Below are 21,653 nucleotides of genomic sequence, written 5' to 3'. Positions count from 1 at the left end.
AAAGCCGACATTGAATATTCCTTTGAGCACGGTGAAGTTATTACACTTTGAACGGTGTAGCAATACACCCAGTCATATTTATGTCAAATCAATATTTCTGTATTTAATTTGCAATACAAAAATGTCTAAAACATGTTTTCACTTTGTCATTATGGTGTATTGTTTTTTTTAATCATCCATTTTGAATTCAGGCTGTAACACAACAAAATGTGGAATAAGTCAAGGTGTATGAATACTTTCTGAACTCACTGCTAATGTGAAATGGTAAAAAGAGACGTGGCTTCATAATGCATTTATGATGGGTCTAAAACCGTCATATTTAATATTACATAAAATATGTTTGGGAAATGTGCTATATATCATAAGTTTAAGATACTCTACATTTCATTCAACCATACATTTTCTTTGGACGGGCCAGGAGGTATTCTATGGTAGGGCGGGCCAGGCTCCCTAAGGACTGCCTTCTACACCGGCCCTGCTGTAGATGCTTTACTATTGTTAATGTCAGGGCTTTCAGAACAGAGTAATTCTGTTCTAACAGCAAAAACCAGCAATATACAAAATATAAAGAAATCTAACATTCCCTAGAGGGGATATCCCCACTGCAGTATCATTATACAGAGATGTGCTTTAGCAGAGATGAGCTCACCTCTGTCCCCTCAATAATGCTAATGCAAGCCCACACACAGTTTTATATAACACATCGATTTTGTGATGAGGCACAAACTCTCTTTCTGGCGCACACACACACACACACACACACACACACACACACACACACACACACACACACACACACACACACACACACACACACACACACACACACACACACACACACACACACACACACACACCATCGCTGCCCTTCTCACATCATGTTCTCTCTATGTGCGCGTGCGAACACCTCACATCCCGCTGCTTCTGTCAGTGTTAGGTGTGTGGGTGGAGATGTCTTTCCAGACCTAGTACTCAGCTCACTTATTCTACTCCCTGATGAGAAATTACAGTGCTGGTGTCTCTACTCTCCACAATTTAATATATATATATATAGCTGAAATTAAGAGAGAGGCTAGCATCCAAGATGACTAATGTTAAAAGCACATTAACGTATTTGCCAGAAAAGGAACGCACTACACCAATGATCTGCAGACCAATGAAACAAAAGCGAGTACAGAACCATTCAAGTTTGTATGAAAATAACCTGTTTGCCACTATTCTAAAGAGTCTGTGATTAACAACTATCTATGGCAATTATAATAAAGGCCATGTGTTTTTTTGCAACTTTGATGTACATTTTTAATTGGCTAATTGTCTCTTTACTCAGATCTTCAGGACATTCCAGAGGAGAGCGAAGCCACAGCAGAACTACCACGAGAGCCTGACGTGTCACATTGCTAATGACCCTCCAGAAACAAAGACTGGACCCCACCTCCCCTACTCTCAAAAATAGGCCGAAGAGAACAAGAGAACTGAACTTGAAATAGTCTTCCTCTTTTTACACTAAAAAGGAAGTATCATATTAATTTTCAAATATAGATCTATATATTTGTTCTGTGGCTTTTGCTTTACAGTACACGACCAGTGGCAATATGTGACTTTACGTTATATTCTTTCGTATTTCTTGCTTGGGATTATTTGGATATGTATTGCTCCATTTTGGAATCGATGCTGGACCAATGAGGGCCTATTAGAGTGGCGTGAATAACAGGAAGGGAGTTATGCAATGATGATATTCCAAAGAAAAATATGCAAGAAATGGACAGCAAATATAAAAGCTAATCAAATCTGATGGGTTTTTGTCTATTTAGGTGAATGGAATACTGAATTAATGACATTGATTGGATAGCTGCTATTGTGCATTAGGATGTTGGATGTGGACGTATGTAGGTGGCTGTTTGTGCTGGGACACACACAGAAACACCAATATGACACACAGACACAAACATGCACAAACACACACACAGTCATACGCGCTCACACACACACTTGAGTCCTTTACATTTCCATAATTAGGGTGATCTAATTCTCAACGCTGTTTATGATGCTAATGATTTGTTTATTTATTCTTCCGTCCTTCATTATTTAAGCAGGTAAGTTAAGACCTCAAGCATTAGTGACTGTATAAGAAGTAGAGGTAGCACTGTATTTTACTCTAATTCTCATGTTTTTATTTAGAAACCTTGGGGATTCTTCGTCTAAAATATAGGGAAGTGACAATTGTTAACAATTCATTTCAAGTAGTTACCAGAGTTAATTTTGCAGTTACCATGTAGTTACTAAGTAAATACCTGGCAATAAGGGAGAATGAAATAAAGTTTTATCTAAATGGACAAAAGAATGCATCACTACAGGTGCATCTACATATAAGCAGTGTAGTTTAAAAGTTGAACTCCAGTGGACTTGGTCGACTATATAAAACATTTAAAAAGCTGTCAATATTGCTTTGGTTTTCATCTTTACAAAGAAAAGGCCAAGACGTTGGAAAATGGAACAAGGACAATGCACCATGTCATCCATTTTGAGATGCCTTGAGGGATAGGGTAATTCAACTTTTTTGCCAACATGGAAATATAAAATGGAGTCTTCTCTGTTAAGGACTAAACAAGTGACTTTGGAGACTATTTTTGAGCAACGGACAGCCGAGCAACTATTATATTTGCCTTTACATTGTTTTGAAACTAAAATGCTTTAATTGACACTTTCTTGTTGTAATTTCTTGTCATCTGTTAATTTGACTATTGTACCATATTTTGCTGGCTTGCAGAGTGTGTATAAATTTGGCTGAAAATGACAAAGGCAATGATTTTGTGTATGTCTTTGATGAGGAAACTACTGTATTCAATTGCGGTTTACAGAAAGCCATACTAAAGATATGAATGTCAAATCCAAATGTTTTGCCTCCAGTTGTTTTAATATTAAAGTTATAGTGTCAATAGGCATAGTTGTGCATCGATGACATATCCACTTGTTTTTGACAAGTTCTTACTATACCCTGTGCTGGTGTAAAGGTCATATCTTCCTGATTTGTGCTCCACGTCACTTGGGCCCTCTGTCAAAACAACAAATGGTGTAGTAATGAAGACTTATTTCCACAATTGATCATACCCCTGACACAAACTGTTAAGGTAAGTGTGTTGGCAGTATGCCTATCCTAATTGGAAGTATGCCTAGGTGAAGGTTTGTGACAGTTGTCATGACTGGTTGACATCTGTACGTCATTAGTATGACAGTTTTAGGTAGTCCTTGTGATGAAAAGGTCCAAAGAAGTGTTGTCGACAGTTGCTCTTACCTGAAGCATTACCACTGCATGCTGGTAATCAAATCCATCTCAGCTTTAAAGTGGTACATTGTACAGACCAATCCAAATCATGGATACCAAAGCTCATCATATCAGACTTTGACGATCCCCTTTAGTATGTCAATCCAATTCGGTGGTAAAAAAGCAGCTGTCTTTTGGGAGGGACCGAGCTCAAGTATCTCACTGTCTCACACTCTGTAGGCTGACACCGCTTCCCCAAATACCTCCCCCTAAACCCCTCACTATGGCTTAATGCCTTTACCGAAACATCAGGTCAAACCTATCAAACCCCAACACACTTACTTCTCCTTCTCCATCTCTTTTCCCTTTTAACATTTTTAACTTCCTCTATACAATTTTGTATTAATTTCCTCTCCCATCTGTCACCATCTCTGACCCTCTTACTCTCGTTTTCTCATCTCCATGAGAAGTTGTTTCTGGACAGGTTCTATCTCCCTCTCTTCGGCATCTCTTAATTTCTCTTTCTCGCTCCCTCTTCCTCCCTTTCACAGTCTAAACCTGGACACAATGTTGACCATGTGACATGTATTCTCTCTGTTCTCCCATCACTAACCCTGTCACTTGTCCACTACCTCTCTCTTTCTCTCTAGCTATATATATATATATATCTATCTATCCCTCTTTGTTTCTTTCTATCCCTCCCTCCCTAATCCTAGGGACAATGTCAGCCAAGTAACATGTATAAATATCCCCATAGCTGGCATAGTGGTCGCCCCTCTACGCCCCGCCTGCACCCCATTTATCATTGGAATTTCCCAACGTTGGGGATGCCATGGCACTGTAAGCCCAGACAAGCTCCGGTGGTCCAGGAGAGGAGCAAGGGGAGTGGGGTTACCGGGAAGCTGTACTGTACCTCTTTCCCTTCCTCCCCACCATGTCTCTTTCTTTTCTTTTCCTCCTGCACTTAAATAATCGCCCGATTTATAGTATTCGTAAAGTTTTAGGTAGGTCACAGTACAACCAAACTGGCTTAAATTGTTCTTACATTTAACAAGTGTGGCAACTATTAGAAGAGTTAGAAACCTTGGACGTGACCTCAGCCCTAGCTAAGGCCTACCTTGGACGTGACCTCAGCACTATAACTAAGGCCTATTTTAACCGGAGATAGCCGACACCCGCATAGCTGATGTTTTGGCCGTAACCTTTATTTAACTAGGCAAGTCAGTTAAGAACACATTCTTATTTACAATGACGGCCTACCGGGGAACAGTGGGTTAACTGCCTTTTTCAGGGGCAGAATGATTTGTACCTTGTCAGCTCGAGGATTAGTTCCAGCAACCTTTCGGTTACTGGCCCAACGCTCTGACTGCTAGGCTACCTGCCTCCCCAGTGTAACTGCTTGGAGTTGGAAAATCAGTGAGAAGCTGCTCTTGATAATTGTCAGGAAGCCACACCCATCTCACTCACGTTTTATGTTCAGAACTAGGAAGTGTAGGCGAAATAGAAAAAATGACGCTCAAATTGAAAATCATAACACAAATTAGGAATTATATCAACCTGATTGAGGTGTAGATTTAATCTCACAACTCTAGTGCACAAACTTTGGCTGCATGGGATTTATTTTAAATGCAACTCCGTGCAGCCAATATCCGCTTTAGGTATAATGCTGCTTGGGGATTTGACATGTATGTCGGCTAAAGCGGATCTGATTGATTGAATCGGGCCCTAAGTTTTTTTGACTTTTCCACCTTGATCTAACCTCTGACCTTTAATCTAACATTAGCTAAAATGAACTAATCTAACATTAAAATAGAAAGGCATCTCTCTTTCAGTCACTATCTTTGGCTGTCAAGTTTATGTTTAAGAGTGTTGGAGTTTGCAGTAGGGGTGTCAGGCACATGAGCAGGTGTTGCTGAACTGTTATAAGAGTTATGAAGTAGTATAAGTTTATGACCTCAATATTTACTCTGCCATGATTATTTAGAATAAGTTGTTGAGATGAAGTGCTTTCTCCTTGTTAGCATGTTTAGCGTTTCATGTCTAAATGATCCCAATGCCTAAAATTATTATTATTATTATTATTATTATGAATTGTTTAGTTCAATAAAGTTACTTTTTTAAGATGATTTGGACATGCTTATATCGGGGACATTGACTTGCATTGGTTTTTGGCAAGAAATGCAAAACATTTTAGAGTTTGGAGACAGTGGCCAGGTAAAAACCAAAGGATAGATTGCTGTCTTGTCAATATAATCCTTATAGGGTAACCAACCCAATATGTAATTTGGATGAATAAGACAAGGTACTACTGTTTGGTGGTTTTGTTGCCACGGTTGTAATTTCAAACACTGAAGCTAACTAATATTTTCAACAATTTAAGGTGTGCCCAGAGCTATGCTCTCGGGGTTTCCTGATTTGTTATGGGAGTGTCCACTACCCTGCACCCCTAGACACCTCTGTAATTCGAACCCTGTGTGTGTGCATGCATGCGTGTTTGGAAGACAAAAAAACAACTGTTTCTTTTGTTTTATGACAGCATCTGCCTAATCCTCTATGCCCCACTCTCATTGTCCTTCTCTATATTTCTCTCTCCCACCATCTCACTTTTTATTACTAAAAGTCCACACAGCAGGAAACGTACAATATATGTTAAACATGTCAAAGAAAATGACAGCTGACACAGGAAGACAGAGGGAAATGGATGGGTACTTGGGGACCAGGCTTTCTTTCTGCCTGTAAAAGTTGCCTGTATGCACAGATCTAGAATCCGCTTGCGTTCCCCAAACCTGACCTTAACCATCAGGGGAACAACGCAACATCAAAGTACGTTCATCCTACTTTGCTTTATTATGGAGAGGGACGATCAGTAGATCACTTTGAAGAATGGCGCTTTAAAGGATTGAGTTGGGTGGAGCCAGAAGGCTAAAGTGGGAGGTACATGTTTGTGGGTGTGGCCATCTACACTTGGGGATATATATGTTCTCTCTCTATCCATGAGTTTGGTCTCTCCTCTGCTCTTTCTCCCTCCCTCCTTCTCTCCCTCTCTCTCCTGTTCCACTGAGTAGACCAGACTTGACTGTCCTGCACCCTTTACCCCCTCAGTCAAAAAACCCAAAAAACCTTTAAAAATGGAGGCAGTCAAGAAGAAGATGCTTATGTTGAAGCTGGATAAGGAGAACGCTCTGGACGCGGCAGAACAAGCCGATACTGACAAGAAGGCAGCCGAGGAGAGGAGCAAGCAGGTGGGCCAACAACATTAAAGAGAAGGGGGGGCTCTATCATGGAAAGGAACATGGACACCTTGAGCGGTCCCTTGACCGCCTATTATAGGCTACTACTACCCTAGGGAGCAAAACTGGTTACAATGACGTAATTTATTTTGCGTCATGGTCAGGTTGTATATTTATTGTACAAGGACGTTTTTTTCCAAAGTCTTTTTAGTGACCAGAAAAAGATGTGTGGCTCTGTCATAAATAGCATCCTAGTCCCTATATATAACACTACTTCTGACCAGAGCCCTGTTTGTATTGTCTGTACAAGTAGAAATCCAATTAACCACCAGAAAATGTCATTTTAACATCCCATGACAAATTTTGCCCACTGAGACAGGGATGGGGAGTGGAAGTCTTGAAAGGTGAAATAGCTTATAGGTTTCCATGATGTGGCTGTGTTATTGAAAATGGTCAGCGGTAGTCATCTGCTTAGATATAACTCAGTTACAACCCCTTGGCCTGTCATTGTTAAAAGTCTAAAAAGTTCAGAAGTAATTGGTCAAAACAGATGTGAAATGTTAAACCGATATTGCAATATACTGGTTAGTGAAAGAGTCATCTCACCTGCTTTTCTAGATGTGTTTGTAACAGATTTGTATGTATGTATGTGTGTGTGTATAATATATATATATAGATATAGATATATATACTTTTATTTGTAAAGGTTTTCTTTTACATTCCAGTGATTTAATGTATTATTCTTGAAAATGAGAACAAAAGCTCATGACATTACTCAATACTAGAGGTTAGGATAAGAATAGGACTGAGTTAACTGGACTTAACAACTGAATCCAAAGTGACCCCTGTCCAGGAAAAAAAAGACACTGGAAAATTCAAAACCATGCCAAGACAACATGATAGAAACTTTAGACCATATTTCTCTCATTAGCAAGGCCAGACAGGCTGTCTGTCAAGGCTGGAGTGGTTTAGCTAGTGATCTCTCCACTGAGAAATTGCGAAGGGCTAGACACTAGGATGGAATACGACAGTGGATCCATTCACTGAGTGATTGTCCATCCAGAGGTAGTATTTATATCTAGATGGCGTTGAAGTGGAACCACGCCAGGCCTGTCATCAGGCTTTAGGTTATTTGTGACAAGAGGACAGGTGAGGCGGCTGCAGAGACGGGTTCAAATAGTATTTGTTTTCTTTCAAATACTTTAAAAAATCTTGCCTGGCGCAATGAGCCAATGGAATAGTCTCAAAAGTGTAAAACCGGCCCATGTGCCACCCCAGGAAGGCTCAATCAAATGCTCAAAGTATTTTAAAGATGAAAACTACTATTTGAACCCAGGCTTGGGTGACAGTCAAAGATGCCTTGATGAATGGATATGGACAGGGCTATGAGGCTATCAGTTAACAAATACTATTTTCACACTAATGAGCCGAGCTTTACTGTGCTGGCCTGGTTATGTATCCACCATAGTTGATTGAACCTTGTTGAAAAGGTCAAGGTGAAAAGAAAATGTCAGCGCCGGCATAGTACGATTCAGGTCCGCACCATAGTGTGAAAAGAGTGTGCAAATCTCACGCGCCCTTTCTCCATCTCTCTTTCCTCTTCTTGCCCTCCCTCCTTCTCTCACTCTCTCTGTCTCAGCACGAGGATGAGTTGCTGCAAATGCAGAAGAAGCTGAAGGGAACTGAGGATGAGCTGGACAAATACTCTGAGGCTTTGAAGGATGCCCAGGAGAAATTGGAGGTTGCAGACAAGAAGGCCGCAGATGTAAGTGTGTTGTGTTCTTCCTAGGTCTTACATGAAGTATTATGAGGCCAATAGTATTACGAGGACAATAGTATTACGAAGACAATGTGTTACGAGGACAATGTGTTTCGGAGGACGCATGTCTCTCGACCTTTGCCTCTTCCGAGTCCGTCCAGAAGATGCAGCGATGAGACAAGACTGTAATTACCAATTGGATTCCATGAAATTGTGGAGAAACATGGGTAGTCAGATCTAGACAGAGGCTTTAGTAAGTCACAAATAAGAGCTTTGAACCTGGAGCGATGCAGGTTCTGTGCAGGTACCCATTAAGCATTTAGCAAGCTTGAAGGCACCAAAAGCCTCATACATGCTCATAGTACATACTGTATGTCAAAGTAAACACACTTGTACTATGAAAATAATAGTTACAGGGGAAAAATGAGACAATTTGAAGCTGGGGAAAACTAGGTGGGCCAGATATGAGGGCCAGATTGGGAATTTTAAGATAAGTGCCATGGGATCTTTGGTGACCACAGAGAGTCAGGACACCCGTTTAACGTCCTATCCGAAAGATGGCACCCTACACAGGGCAATGTGCCCAATCACTTCCCTGGGGCATTGGGATATTTTATTTTTAGACCAAAGGAAAAAGTGACTGCTACTGGCCCTACAACACCACTTCCAGCAGCATCTGGTCTCCCATCCAGGGACCAACCAGGATCAACCCTGCTTAGCTTCAGAGGCAAGCCAGCAGTTGGATGCAGGGTGGTACTGACCACAGGAGGTTAAACCTGGTGCCTAGTGTCTCTCCCCTCCCTCCCATTCTTCTCATTCCCTCCGGTCACCCATCCACCCATCCACAGCTGCTGCTGTTTTATCCACATATTCTGACCATGATGTCATCCAGTCGAACTGTGACTATCACACTAATCATGCTACCATTTTAGGGACAATAATCATCGATATTCTCACTAGAGTTAGTCAAGTCTGGCCCTGGGGACCAGGCTTTTGTTCCAGCCCAGCACTAACACATCTGATTTAACTAATCAATAAGCCCTTGAGTTGCATCAGGAGTGCTGGTGCTGGGCTAAAACAAAAGCTTGTACACCCTGTGGGTCCAAAGGAACAGGTTTGAAAAACCCCAGACCTAGTTGCTGTTATGTTACTAGCGATAGAAACACAAGACACTAACCATCTCCAAAGTCATCAGAGCAACAGATACTATAACCATTCTGACTTTCTGAACAACACATGACATTTGGATTCACGAGCCGTAGTGCCTTTACCCATACATTGCCAATGTTTTAGTTAAGTCAAGGAGTATGTGAAAACCACAGAGCCCTGCATGTTTCTGGGATGATAACTTAGTGACAGTTTTTGACTGACACTTTTAGTCCTCTTTGGTGACAGTTAATTTTGAGCAGTAAACCTCTGGAGTTAAGGGTTATCCCTCATGCTAGGAAGCTAGTGGTTAGAGCGTTGGACGAGTGACCGGAAGGTTGCAAGTTCAAACCCCCGAGCTGACAAGGTACAAATATGTTGTTCTGCCCCTGAACAGGCAGTTAACCCACTGTTCCTAGGCCGTCATTGTAAATAAGAATTTGTTCTTAACTGACTTGCCTAGTAAAGTAAAGGTACAAAAAAAAAAAGATACAATTCAAAGGTTTGGTTTTCATGCTAATTCTGGATAGTGCACACAGGCTGTACTATCTGAACGCTCCCCAAAGAATGGAATGGAATATAACAGACCTTTTCTTGTCAATTTGCACAGATATTGTTATTTTTGCTGTGAAACTAAATACAAACATAACAGCCTGGGAGCAGGACAGGGTCAGCCACAGAGCAGCGCCCCTGGAGAGGTTTGGGGATTAAGGGCTTTGCTCAAGGGCACAGTTGCTGTAGATGGCATGTGAGTTATTGATGCCAGCAATCCTCTAGTTGCCAGGCCACGTTTTCCACTGGGATTTGAACCTCCCGTTACCAACCTCCCTCTCTAACCTTGAGGCTATCACAGCCAAGACTATACTTGGGTTGCCAATCTCATCCGAGTCCCCTCCCCCTTTCTATTTCTTTACCGTTCTCTTCCTCTAGTTGTTTAGGTGTTTTTTTCTCATTCTACAATTTCCCTTGCATTCCCTTTGTCTCAGTAATTCTCTTTCTTCCCTCTCTCTGTATTTCCCCTAGTTGACTGTAATGAAGTGCTTTTCTCCGGACTCTAGATATAGAACAAACAGCAGCTGTCGTCATAATAATTTTCCTCAATAGGGAGAATGCATGGAAGTAAAGTAAATAGGTCTTGTGGTGCCATGGAGTGATGATTACCCAATGACTCGTATGGCCAAGGTCATTACGGGTGTTATGTGCTCTTGTCTGGTCAGCCTGCCCTACGCTGTCTGTACAGTTATGTGGCAAAATCATGTGAGTGTGTGAGCTTCAATATTGCGTTTAATGGTCTGATAGGGGGGCAGAATGGGTCATAACAGAAATACCAGAGGGGGATGTACAGCTCAACATTTGAGTTCAAATGTTTCATATGAAATGACAGTACAGAATGTCACCTTTTCATTTGAGAGTATTTTCAAACATTACCTTTTAGAAATGAAAACACTATATCTTGTCCCCCTCCCCATTCGAAGATGTCATAAGTATTTGGACAAATTGCAATCACACTGTATTAAAGTAGTCAAAGGTGTAGTATTTGGTCACATATTCCTAGCACACATTGTCTACTCTACAAACTTGATGGATGGATATGCAGTTTGCTTAGGTTGTGTTTCGGATAATGTTTTGCTCAAAATGAATGGTGAAAAATGTCTTATGTCATTTTTGAGTAAATGTTATTGTAAATAAGAATAGATATTTTTTAACACTTCTACATTAATGTGGATGCTACCTTGATTACGGATAATCGTGAATGAATCATGAATAATAACAATCATACCCCCAAAATCATGAATAAAGATCATACCCCAAGAAAATGCGAACCTCCCATGTTATTGGTAATGGTGAGAAGATAGCATATTTTGTTGTAGCCTATAAACGGCGTCTCACTTGCCATTACTCATGGTTCATTCATGATTTTTCTTAATCATGGAATTATTAGGATTCATTTAGAAGCGTTCAGAAACATCTTATCTACTCACTTAGAAAGAAAATTACTCCAGCCATCATTCACCGTTCAGTTACTATTGGGCAAAGCATAGCACAACCAAAACGAACTGCAATTGCATACAAAATGGTTGTAGTCACAAGCTTAATGTAGTCATTGCGTGCAAGAAATATGTCCAAATACCTCTGATTTCTTCACATGGGTGGGACCAGATACATAGTGATTTCATTTCTAAACGGTAAAACAGATATGTATAAAAAATACCTAAAATAAAAGGTGACATTATGTACTGTCGTCTCATGAAACATTTGATCTCAAATCCAAAATGCTGGAGTATAGAGCCAAATGTACAATTTTTGCTTCACTGTCCATACGAAGGGGAGTGTTCTTTTGCCTGGCTACCCGTACACCTTACTATATATTTTTTCTCCGCAATGAGTCTGGATCTGAGGACCTCCCCGACCCTACACCAAATGCAAACACATTCGGGCAGTCTTATTGGTCCAGAAAGCGATAGGTTGGACCAGAGCTAGAAAACTCTTGGGTAAAGCAGCGGTTTGAAAATTAGTCATTGGCGTTGATACTCTGATTTGGTTAGAGACAATCCAATCCCTAATTACTTTGTTTTGTACAACTCCCCTCGTCACCAGAAATTACTTCAATGATGGCATCCTCAGACTAAATAAAGTATGTAGCGAACGACAGAGCAGTCAAAGAATTTAGGGTGCATTGTCAGGCTACATGTATTTAGGTTGGCCCCCACCTTCTTTCCCCTATAGCTGGTTATGTCCTAAATATCTTCCCCAGAATAGAATCATTGTTGCATAGAGACAACTAGATCAACATGAAGCAATAGTGTCAAAGAGATTAGTGAAGGGCATTTATCCCTGCAGTGTATTCAGATCTCTCCAAATGTTGCTCTGCACTGTGTGTGTGTGTGTGTGTGTGTGTGTGTGTGTGTGTGTGTGTGTGTGTGTGTGTGTGTGTGTGTGTGTGTGTGTGTGTGTGTGTGTGTGTGTGTGTGTGTGTGTGTGTGTGTGTGTGTCGTTTCCAGTGTTACTGAGTCTCAGAGGAGTCAGAGTTCTAAACAGTTGGGACAGACCTCTCTTTAACCTCCGTGGACCTTCTGCCTCTCTCCACATGCTCGGGATTAGCGTCATAATAAGCAACGCTAAAGGACAGTTTTATGACTGCCTGAGGATGCCTAGCTCCTTACGCTCTTGTATTAAATCAAGGGTACCCAGCTTTCAGCAAGAGGGTAAAGAGCAACTCAATCTTCGCACATTAAGGAGCTCTCAAAGCTCCGGTCTTTCAGCAGCACTACTTAGCCAGCAGCTAATGGCTAAAACAAATGTCCATTCAACTCCTGCTGAAGGCATAGTTTAGCATGCAGTATTTACTAACAGCTAACACATTTTAGCATGTAGGCTACCGCTATGCCCTTTCTTACCATGATAACTACTGCTAAAAGATTGTGGCTGAAATCTAGGTCTAGGAAATCTAGGTCTAGATGTAGCCTAAATTTTCCTCTGTGTCCAATTCACTAAGACCTTAAAATGGTCCACACACAAGGAAAAGTTGCAAAGAATGCGCAACAGAGCCCCCCCCCCCCCAAATCCACAAACAGTTCTATAGCTGCACCATTGAGAGCATCTTGACTGACTGCATCACTGATTGTATGGCAACTGCACTGCCCTCACTACAGAGGGTGGTGCGGACAGCCCAGTACATCACTAGGGCGGAGCTCCCTGCCATCCAGGAACTCTACATCAGGCGGTGTGAAGGCCTGAATAATTGTTAAAGACTCCAGCCACCCAAGCCTTAAACTCTTCTCTCTGCTTCCACATGGCAAGTGGTACTGAAGCATCAAGTCTGACAACAACAGCTCCTGAACAGTTTCTATCCTCAAGCCATAAGACTAGCTAACGAAATGGCTACACTGACTATCTGCATTGACCCTTCTATAATTTTGGGGAGTCTCTATACACATTCACACACACAAACACAAAATTTGCAAACACACACAACATGTGTGGCCGTTTAACGTCGGGCTGTTTAAGATCAGGGAAGATGATTTGTTTTTCTATGAGCATGGCCTTATTTCTATGACAGCAAATTGGATGACTGTCATTCATACGCCATTCGTCCAGCACAATATAACATTGATAGGTTTAAGATACTACATGATACTTGAATGTGACCTACAGTGCCTTGCGAAAGTATTCGGCCCCCTTGAACGTTGCGACCTTTTGCCACATTTCAGGCTTCAAACATAAAGATATAAAACTGTATTTTTTTTGTGAAGGATCAACAACAAGTGGGACACAATCATGAAGTGGAACGACATTTATTGGATATTTCAAACTTTTTTAACAAATCAAAAACTGAAAAATTGGGCGTGCAAAATTATTCAGCCCCTTTACTTTCAGTGCAGCAAACTCTCTCCAGAAGTTCAGTGAGGATCTCTGAATGATCCAATGTTGACCTAAATGACTAATGATGATAAATACAATCCACCTGTGTGTAATCAAGTCTCCATATAAATGCACCTGCACTGTGATAGTCTCAGAGTTCCGTTAAAAGCGCAGAGAGCATCATGAAGAACAAGGAACACACCAGGCAGGTCCGAGATACTGTTGTGAAGAAGTTTAAAGCCGGATTTGGATACAAAAAGATTTCCCAAGCTTTAAACATCCCAAGGAGCACTGTGCAAGCGATAATATTGAAATGGAAGGAGTATCAGACCACTGCAAATCTACCAAGACCTGGCCGTCCCTCTAAACTTTCAGCTCATACAAGGAGAAGACTGATCAGAGATGCAGCCAAGAGGCCCATGATCACTCTGGATGAACTGCAGAGATCTACAGCTGAGGTGGGAGACTCTGTCCAGAGTCAACAATCAGTCGTATATTGCACAAATCTGGCCTTTATGGAAGAGTGGCAAGAAGAAAGCCATTTCTTAAAGATATCCATAAAAAGTGTCGTTTAAAGTTTGCCACAAGCCACCTGGGAGACACACCAAACATGTGGAAGAAGGTGCTCTGGTCAGATGAAACCAAAATTGAACTATTTGGCAACAATGCAAAACGTTATGTTTGGCGTAAAAGCAACACAGCTCATCACCCTGAACACACCATCCCCACTGTCAAACATGGTGGTGGCAGCATCATGGTTTGGGCCTGCTTTTCTTCAGCAGGGACAGGGAAGATGGTTAAAATTGATGGGAAGATGGATGGAGCCAAATACAGGACCATTCTGGAAGAAAACCTGATGGAGTCTGCAAAAGACCTGAGACTGGGACGGAGATTTGTCTTCCAACAAGACAATGATCCTAAACATAAAGCAAAATCTACAATGGAATGTTTCAAAAATAAACATATCCAGGTGTTAGAATGGCCAAGTCAAAGTCCAGACCTGAATCCAATCGAGAATCTGTGGAAAGAACTGAAAACTGCTGTTCACAAATGCTCTCCATCCAACCTCACTGTGCTCGAGCTGTTTTGCAAGGAGGAATGGGAAAACATTTCAGTCTCTCGATGTGCAAAACTGATAGAAACATACCCCAAGCGACTTACAGCTGTAATCGCAGCAAAAGGTGGCGCTACAAAGTATTAACTTATTAACTTAATTTTGCACGCCCAATTTTTCAGTTTTTGATTTGTTAAAAAAGTTTGAAATATCCAATAAATGTCGTTCCACTTCATGATTGTGTCCCACTTTTTGTTGATTCTTTACAAAAAAATACAGTTTTATATATTTATGTTTGAAGCCTGAAATGTCGCAAAGTTCAAGGGGACCGAATACTTTCGCAAGGCACTGTATACCCATCATGAGGTTGCTGTAACATAGCCTATAAATGAAACTTTAAAATGTAGATGCACAGGTCAAGAGACAAATTGGAGTAATCAAGTTGACAGACAGTGACACATTCGATATCGCCTTGCACACTCTTGCCTGCATCTAGCTGATCTGGGGTGTAATAATTAGTCCAAACAGTTGCAACTAAAATGAGAGTTTCTATTGGGCAAATTAAGATAGATCCATCCCCGTTCTGTTCCGTTTGTTTCCGTTTAAAGAAACACAACATCTGTCTGTGACAAGGCAATTTTTTTTTATCCAAGCCAAACCTTCAAACCACTAACCGCTACACAGCCTACATCATCACCATATTAGCTGACGCCGTAGTCAACATAGTTACTAGAACTAAAGTGCTATTAAACGTACTCTCCCACAATCCAATCCATTTGTACGATCACACAGTACAGTTACACCGGCGGGCCCCAGTGGCAATAAATGCATAAAACCAAAAGCTTACCTTCACTTGGAAAAGTTGCAGTGTAGGATAACCTTAGCTAGCTAACATAAATAGCATTCCTCAGGTTTTGAGTAGGCTAAATTAGCTGCATTAGCTAGCTAAGTAAGTAAGTAAGTGAAAGGTAAACTAGGAAGAAGAAGAAAATACAATGAAATATGGCTAGCTCTATCTCTCTGCTACTTCTTCTTAATGTTTTTATAAATTAATTTGTTCAAACCGGTTCAACTGTTGTCTTTCTCTGAGTCAACAACTCACCACACGTTATGCACTGCAGTGCTAGCTAGCTGTAGCTTATGCTTTCAGTACTAGATTCATTCTATGATCCTTTGATTGGATGAGCAACATGTCAGTTAATGCTGCATGAGCTCTGATAGATTGGAGGATGTCCTCCGGAAGTCTTCATAATTACTGTTTAAGTCTATGGAAGTGGGTGAGAACCATGAGCCTCCTAAGTTGTGTATCTTACACAGAGGAAGACAGCAGCTAGCTACACCATGGTGCTATCCTACAGTGCTATTGAGGCTACTGTAAACCTTCATTGCAAAACACACACAAACACCATATACGCTGTTGCTACTCTGTTTATCATTCATCCTGATGCCTAGTCACCCTACCCCTATACATATATAATTATAACACTCCAGTATCCCTGCACATTGTAAAGATGGTGTTAGCAGACTCTGGAACTGACCCTGTATATAGCTTACTTACTTTTTTGTTCCACTTGACTTTTTACATTTATTTGATTGTACTACTGGATTGTTGGGAAAGAGCAATAAAGGCATTTCACTGTACTTGTGCATTGTGAGAATGAAACTTTAAATGTGAAAATAACCTCAACTTAACTAAGACACGAATGTCATGGAATAATTTTTAGATTTTTTTTCAATAGACTTACTGTTACAAACTTAGTTCTACATCTAAATAGACCCATATACAAGTAACATTTCACAGTTATGTAAATGTATAGGGATACTTTGGCCAAAGCAATGCAGAATCACTGACCACATTTCCATGCACACCAAATATCCCGTTATTTTTCAGAATACTCAAGTATTCTGTTTTTGAGTTGACTCATATAAACATCATATCCCGTTTACAATAAAAAGCTTGTATTCAGTTTGAGAACCCTGGATAAGATGCTTCGGATATGCTGATCTAAAACGGGATATTGTGGCATGTAAAAATATTGTCCTGTTTACTCCCATTATATACTAAACTGAGCCTGCGTGGACCGTGAAAAACCGCGTTCTGCGCAGGCTCAGTTTCGCATATTATGTGTGCAGAGTGACGTTTTCATCTGCTTGTCAATCAAATCACTTCAAAAAGTAGACTACCTGCGCAGTTTGATCAACAATAATAATTTAGCCTACTATAATTAATTTACTATAATTTAAATTAAGTTTCTACTTACAATTTCCGACATTTGGTAGGCCATTTTGTTTGTCAACTACGTTTGATACACGGTTCTCTTCTGTCACAACGTGTTGCCCCAAAAGACTAAATAAAGTAGAATAATGTCTGGCTTTGATAGAATGAATGCATTAGTAATATAGATAACACCAGTAAAGTTGTCTGTTTCGTTTAGGGACCGGGGAGAATATGCAATTTCTCCAAAACAGTGGAATGATTGTTCCTGTACAAAATTTAATTGGATTTATTTTGGGCAACAGACAAAAACAACAAAATGCACAATGCGAACCCAGAGGATATCACTTCAAAGTATTAATTAAAACGCTTGTTTCCAAAGTGGTCCTCAATGGTTCATCGTGTGTGACTATGCGCTTGGTATGTGTACATTTGTCCAAATGTCATGAGTTTGACCAGTTTTAAGGAAATTAAAAGCTGATAAAACGGCAAAACACTCTTCTGATAAGACTTCAGCTCGTCTTGGTTGCATATTTTATGTGGTTGAAATACGGTCTGCTTGCATAACGGTGTAAAAAAACAACAACAACAACATGAATTTGCATTTTCTCAAGATATTTATCCACTATATGTGAGAGGTTATATATAGGCCTACAGTCGGTGTCCATATTTGTTACTATTCCATTTCACCCATGTGAATTTAAATTAGGAATATTATGTTTATGCATGACTACAGGGATACTTATGAGAAGAATATCAAAGGTGCATGTAAACAGCTTATCTCGAAAAAACCTTAGCGGGATATGAGCTTCTATTCGGAATACTGAGTGCATGTAAACTTGGTCAATGTGCAGAAACTCACTCAACGTCTAAAATTGTCTCACAGTGCCAAACATGTGGTCTGGGGCGACACTTGGTGGTCACAACTGGACGTGCAAGTGAACAATCAATTCACCTACTGAGAACCATTCACACGAGTGAACCATTCACACCACACGAGTGAGTAACAAGGTCGGAAGAAAACAAGGAGGGACTTCCTGGACTTGAACAATTAGAAATGCTTATTTTATTTTTCTCTTGGAAACTGTTTTAATCTTTTAATTGAGTGCCCTAATAAACACAATCCTGGTAAATCCAAACACCTTCACAGCTCTGTGTATTCACTAAAATTGAAGCGTTCAATCCCATTCAAAACACTTTATCTCACAAGGAAATATTATTTTGGGCATAATTGAATTATTTAGCTAGGCCTGATGTTTTCATAACCCATCTTTAAACCAAAATTTAACAAGACAATGTGCATTTTCTTGTTTTATATCACACTGAATGTAGTGATGGCTCACAAGTAGTGACTTGATTTGTGTGTGTGTTGTGGTGCATGTCTCAGCATCCTCAAGTTGTTGTGCAATAGGAAGGAATGAAGAAGCAGTCATATTTGGTATCTGGAGGTTTCAGGTGTAATGTGTTGACAAGCAAACAAATGTACACATACAAAGCAAGTAGTCACATATGATGAACAAGTAGGCATACCATACAAAATAGCCTGTAGATAGAAACACACTTACACCATTCAAACATTCACAAATGTGTACTAAATCGTGATGTTGAGATGACATTCTCATGCAGGGGAATCCCCCCTTACATGTACTTTCATATGCTACCTCGGGAGTGACTTGGAATGCGAGTGATTTATAAATGAAACGTCACTTCACCTGGTCAGGACACGTGTAACCAAGGAGTGCTTTCCGGTCGAATATACATTGTGCTGACGGGATCATTTTTAAAACTTTCCTTCTGGGGACCAACTAGTGTTCTAGGGGCTGACTCTGGATCAGCATTCCAGTTTATTGTCTACGCCAGACATTTGGGTGTGGAGCAAGCCGGAAGTGGGTTGAAAAGAAAAGAGCTGAACCAAGCGGGCAGGGCATAGTGATTTAGAGACAGGGGAGAGAACGGACAGCAAATCCCTTGTTAAGCCAATTTTGAATTCATTCATTCATTCGTTTGATTGAGCTTAAATTATAACCGCGTGCAATTGAAAGAATTCGTCCCATTTTTCACAGCGGAAGCCAATGAATTAGGACTGTTAGCTTGCCACGTCTGTAGAATAAAAAAAATAAAAAATATATTTTTTTGCGTCTTCCTGGTAAATTATAGCAGCAGAAACTATTTAAAACATTAACCGGATTAGGCTACTTTGAAAACACGAATTTTGGACGAAATTCGGTTAGACCAGTGTCAATCTTAAATGCGTTGTGTCCTGCTGTTTGGAGGAAGAACGCATATTCCCACGCCACTACAATCAACGTTTGACCATTTGGCAGGGCGTTGCTGCTTTTTTTTTCTCCCGTTCTGAAGAACTCGTGCCGAAGTTATAACTTTTTTAAAGAAGGGGAAACAAACTAACTAGGACTAACCTACTCTCACAAACAAAATAAAATGTCTGGAAACAACAGTATCGACGCAGTTAAGCGAAAGATCAAAGTTTTACAGCAACAGGCAGATGAAGCCGAAGAGCGAGCTGAACTTCTTCAGAGACAGGTCGAGGTGGAGAAAACATCACGAGAACAGGTAAAATTATATTTCAGAATTATCCATCGACATTACCATTTTTTAAATATAATTCTTTGGCATTTTGACAATATTAGATCGACGTGCGCTACATTGTTTCTTTTTAAAAGTATACTACCACTTTGCCTGGGTTGTCATTCATGCAATTAACCTTTTAACGTTACACCCCCGCCCTACAAGGAGCCTATTAACATGGGACTTTTCGTAGCAGGTTAGGACAGTGGTACCCAACCGTTATCTGTTACTGTACCACCACCAACATTTTACTTGTGCCGGAGAACACCTGAAGTATCCTCTCGTGCATTTTACCAGTATTTATGGCATCATGAGTCGTAGACCAAGTCTTAGTACCGCTGGTTGGGAACTACAGGGTTAGAAGAGCATTTTCGATAAACCTTTTCCTAACCTTAATCTAATTCTCCTAACCTGCTACGAACAAGTCATTTCCGGTCGTAGCTGTATAGAAGTGAGGTGTTTTTAGGTAGTCTCCTATTGACACCTATCAAATGGGATGTGTATTGTTGAGTAACATTACAAAGGAATTGTTAGTGGAAGGCGTTGCGCAACATGGGTGGGGGCTTTATGACCACATTTTTGAAATTGAAGTCATTGAGGGACTGGGGCTTAAAGTAATTGTCCAGTGTTTGCGGACATGACCTGTAATTAATTACAATATGGGTTTAATAGTTTTGTTAATTATGTGTGTTAAAACAAATATTTTCTGTGTTGGAATGGTGTGAGCCTATACACCATTAAAAATATGAACACAAGTAGACCACTAATTGGCCAGCTCATCCTCTTTTTTTGACTTTTTATTTGAGTTTGTTTCCTGATAGTTGTCTCAAATTTATGCTTTGGCCCCATACGAGTATCTGATGAGTCAACAACATAATTTGTTTGTGAGTTAACAGAATATTAACTTTTACAAGTTAGATTTTCACTGGACAGGTACTTTAAGCCAGATATACTGAGGGGGATTTGATAAATGCCCCGGATGAACTGGGTTAGTGTTGATTGTATTTGTTTTGGAACTGGGCTGCTTTCCAGACTTGAGCCAGGTGCCCAGTTTTGGCCGAAGGTCAAGTCTGCTCAAAACAAAAGCGGTGTAGGTTAAGCACGTGGAGTAATGAGTAGGATTCTGTTTTCACATGCACAAGTGATTGCTTTGGATAAAAAGGCTTTTATCTGCCTTCCCAATGAAACTAGTTTTAAAATGCAATATATTTTGTGTTTCCCCAAGCAGAGGCACGCCACTGCTAAATCGTGGCCGCCCCATGAAGACACTTTACCAAAGAGTCAAGTCTATATAACTTAGTGCACTCAGTCAATAACATATATTAGTTTTGGGGGACAAAACTGCATTTAAATCCAATATTTCATCAATGAGAGAATTAGCAGAATGTAATCTAGCTCCATCTTCTCTCCAGTGGTGAGATCTATCATCTGTTTCATACATTTCCTTGAATTCGCTAGAGGCTGAGACTCATAACTTTCCACAACTAAGTTACCTTATAGCCTCTCTCTAAAATTGATTAAATAAAACCTTTTCATCACTCTTCACACGATATTAGATTTTGATAAGGCAAAAACAGGTTTTTAGATTGTTAAAGAACAAATCACATTTACATAAGTAGTCCTACCCTTTACTCAGACCTTTATGCACCTTTTGTCAGCGATTTACAGCCTCAAGTCTTCTTGGGTATGATGTTACATGCTTGACGCACCTGTATTTAGGGAGTTTCTCCCATTATTCTCTGCAGATCCTCTCAAGCTCTGTCAAGTTGGATGGGGAGCGTCGCAACACAGATATTTTCAGGTCTCTCCAGAGATGTTAGATCGGGTTCAAGTCTGGCCTCTGGCTGGGCCACTCAAAGACATTCAGAGACTTGTCCCGAAGCCACTCCTCCTTTGTCTTGGCTGTGTGCTTAGGGTCGTTGTCCTATTGGAAGGTGAACCTTGCCCCAGTCTGAGGTCTTGAGCGCTCTGGAGCAGTTAAAAAAAAATCAACTATCTCTCTGTACTGGGTTCGAGTCCAGGCTCGGACGTGGAGACCC

The 21,653-nt window shown here is 40.5% G+C and overlaps 2 protein-coding genes across 13 annotated transcripts in view; both read left to right on the top strand.

The window, feature by feature from the left end:
• LOC124043418 (rho guanine nucleotide exchange factor 2-like) overlaps window positions 1-2,893 on the top strand; it is a 63,894-nt gene extending 61,001 nt beyond the window's left edge. For all 5 annotated transcript variants that reach the window (XM_046362011.1, XM_046362010.1, XM_046362012.1 and 2 more), the window contains one exon: window positions 1,328-2,893. In XM_046362011.1, coding sequence (XP_046217967.1) covers window positions 1,328-1,401 — 74 coding nt within the window. In that variant the 3' untranslated portion in view covers window positions 1,402-2,893. The remainder of the gene's footprint in view (window positions 1-1,327) is intronic.
• Window positions 2,894-6,264: 3,371 nt separating this feature from the next.
• The window catches only part of LOC124043421 (tropomyosin alpha-3 chain), a 36,426-nt gene continuing 21,037 nt past the window's right edge, over window positions 6,265-21,653 (top strand). For 2 of the 8 annotated variants that reach the window (XM_046362020.1, XM_046362021.1), the window contains exons 1-2: window positions 6,267-6,504; window positions 8,132-8,257. In XM_046362020.1, the coding sequence (XP_046217976.1) occupies window positions 6,391-6,504; window positions 8,132-8,257 (240 nt within the window). In that variant the 5' untranslated portion in view covers window positions 6,267-6,390. Of the gene's footprint in view, window positions 6,505-8,131; window positions 8,258-18,924; window positions 19,600-21,653 lie in introns of those variants that run through there. The other 6 variants (XM_046362022.1, XM_046362019.1, XM_046362026.1 and 3 more) reach the window with 6 other exon arrangements.

The sequence above is a fragment of the Oncorhynchus gorbuscha genome, linkage group LG09 (genome assembly GCF_021184085.1).
Source record: "Oncorhynchus gorbuscha isolate QuinsamMale2020 ecotype Even-year linkage group LG09, OgorEven_v1.0, whole genome shotgun sequence".
NCBI lineage: Eukaryota > Metazoa > Chordata > Actinopteri > Salmoniformes > Salmonidae > Oncorhynchus > Oncorhynchus gorbuscha.
This window is presented reverse-complemented; position numbering and strand designations above follow the sequence as displayed.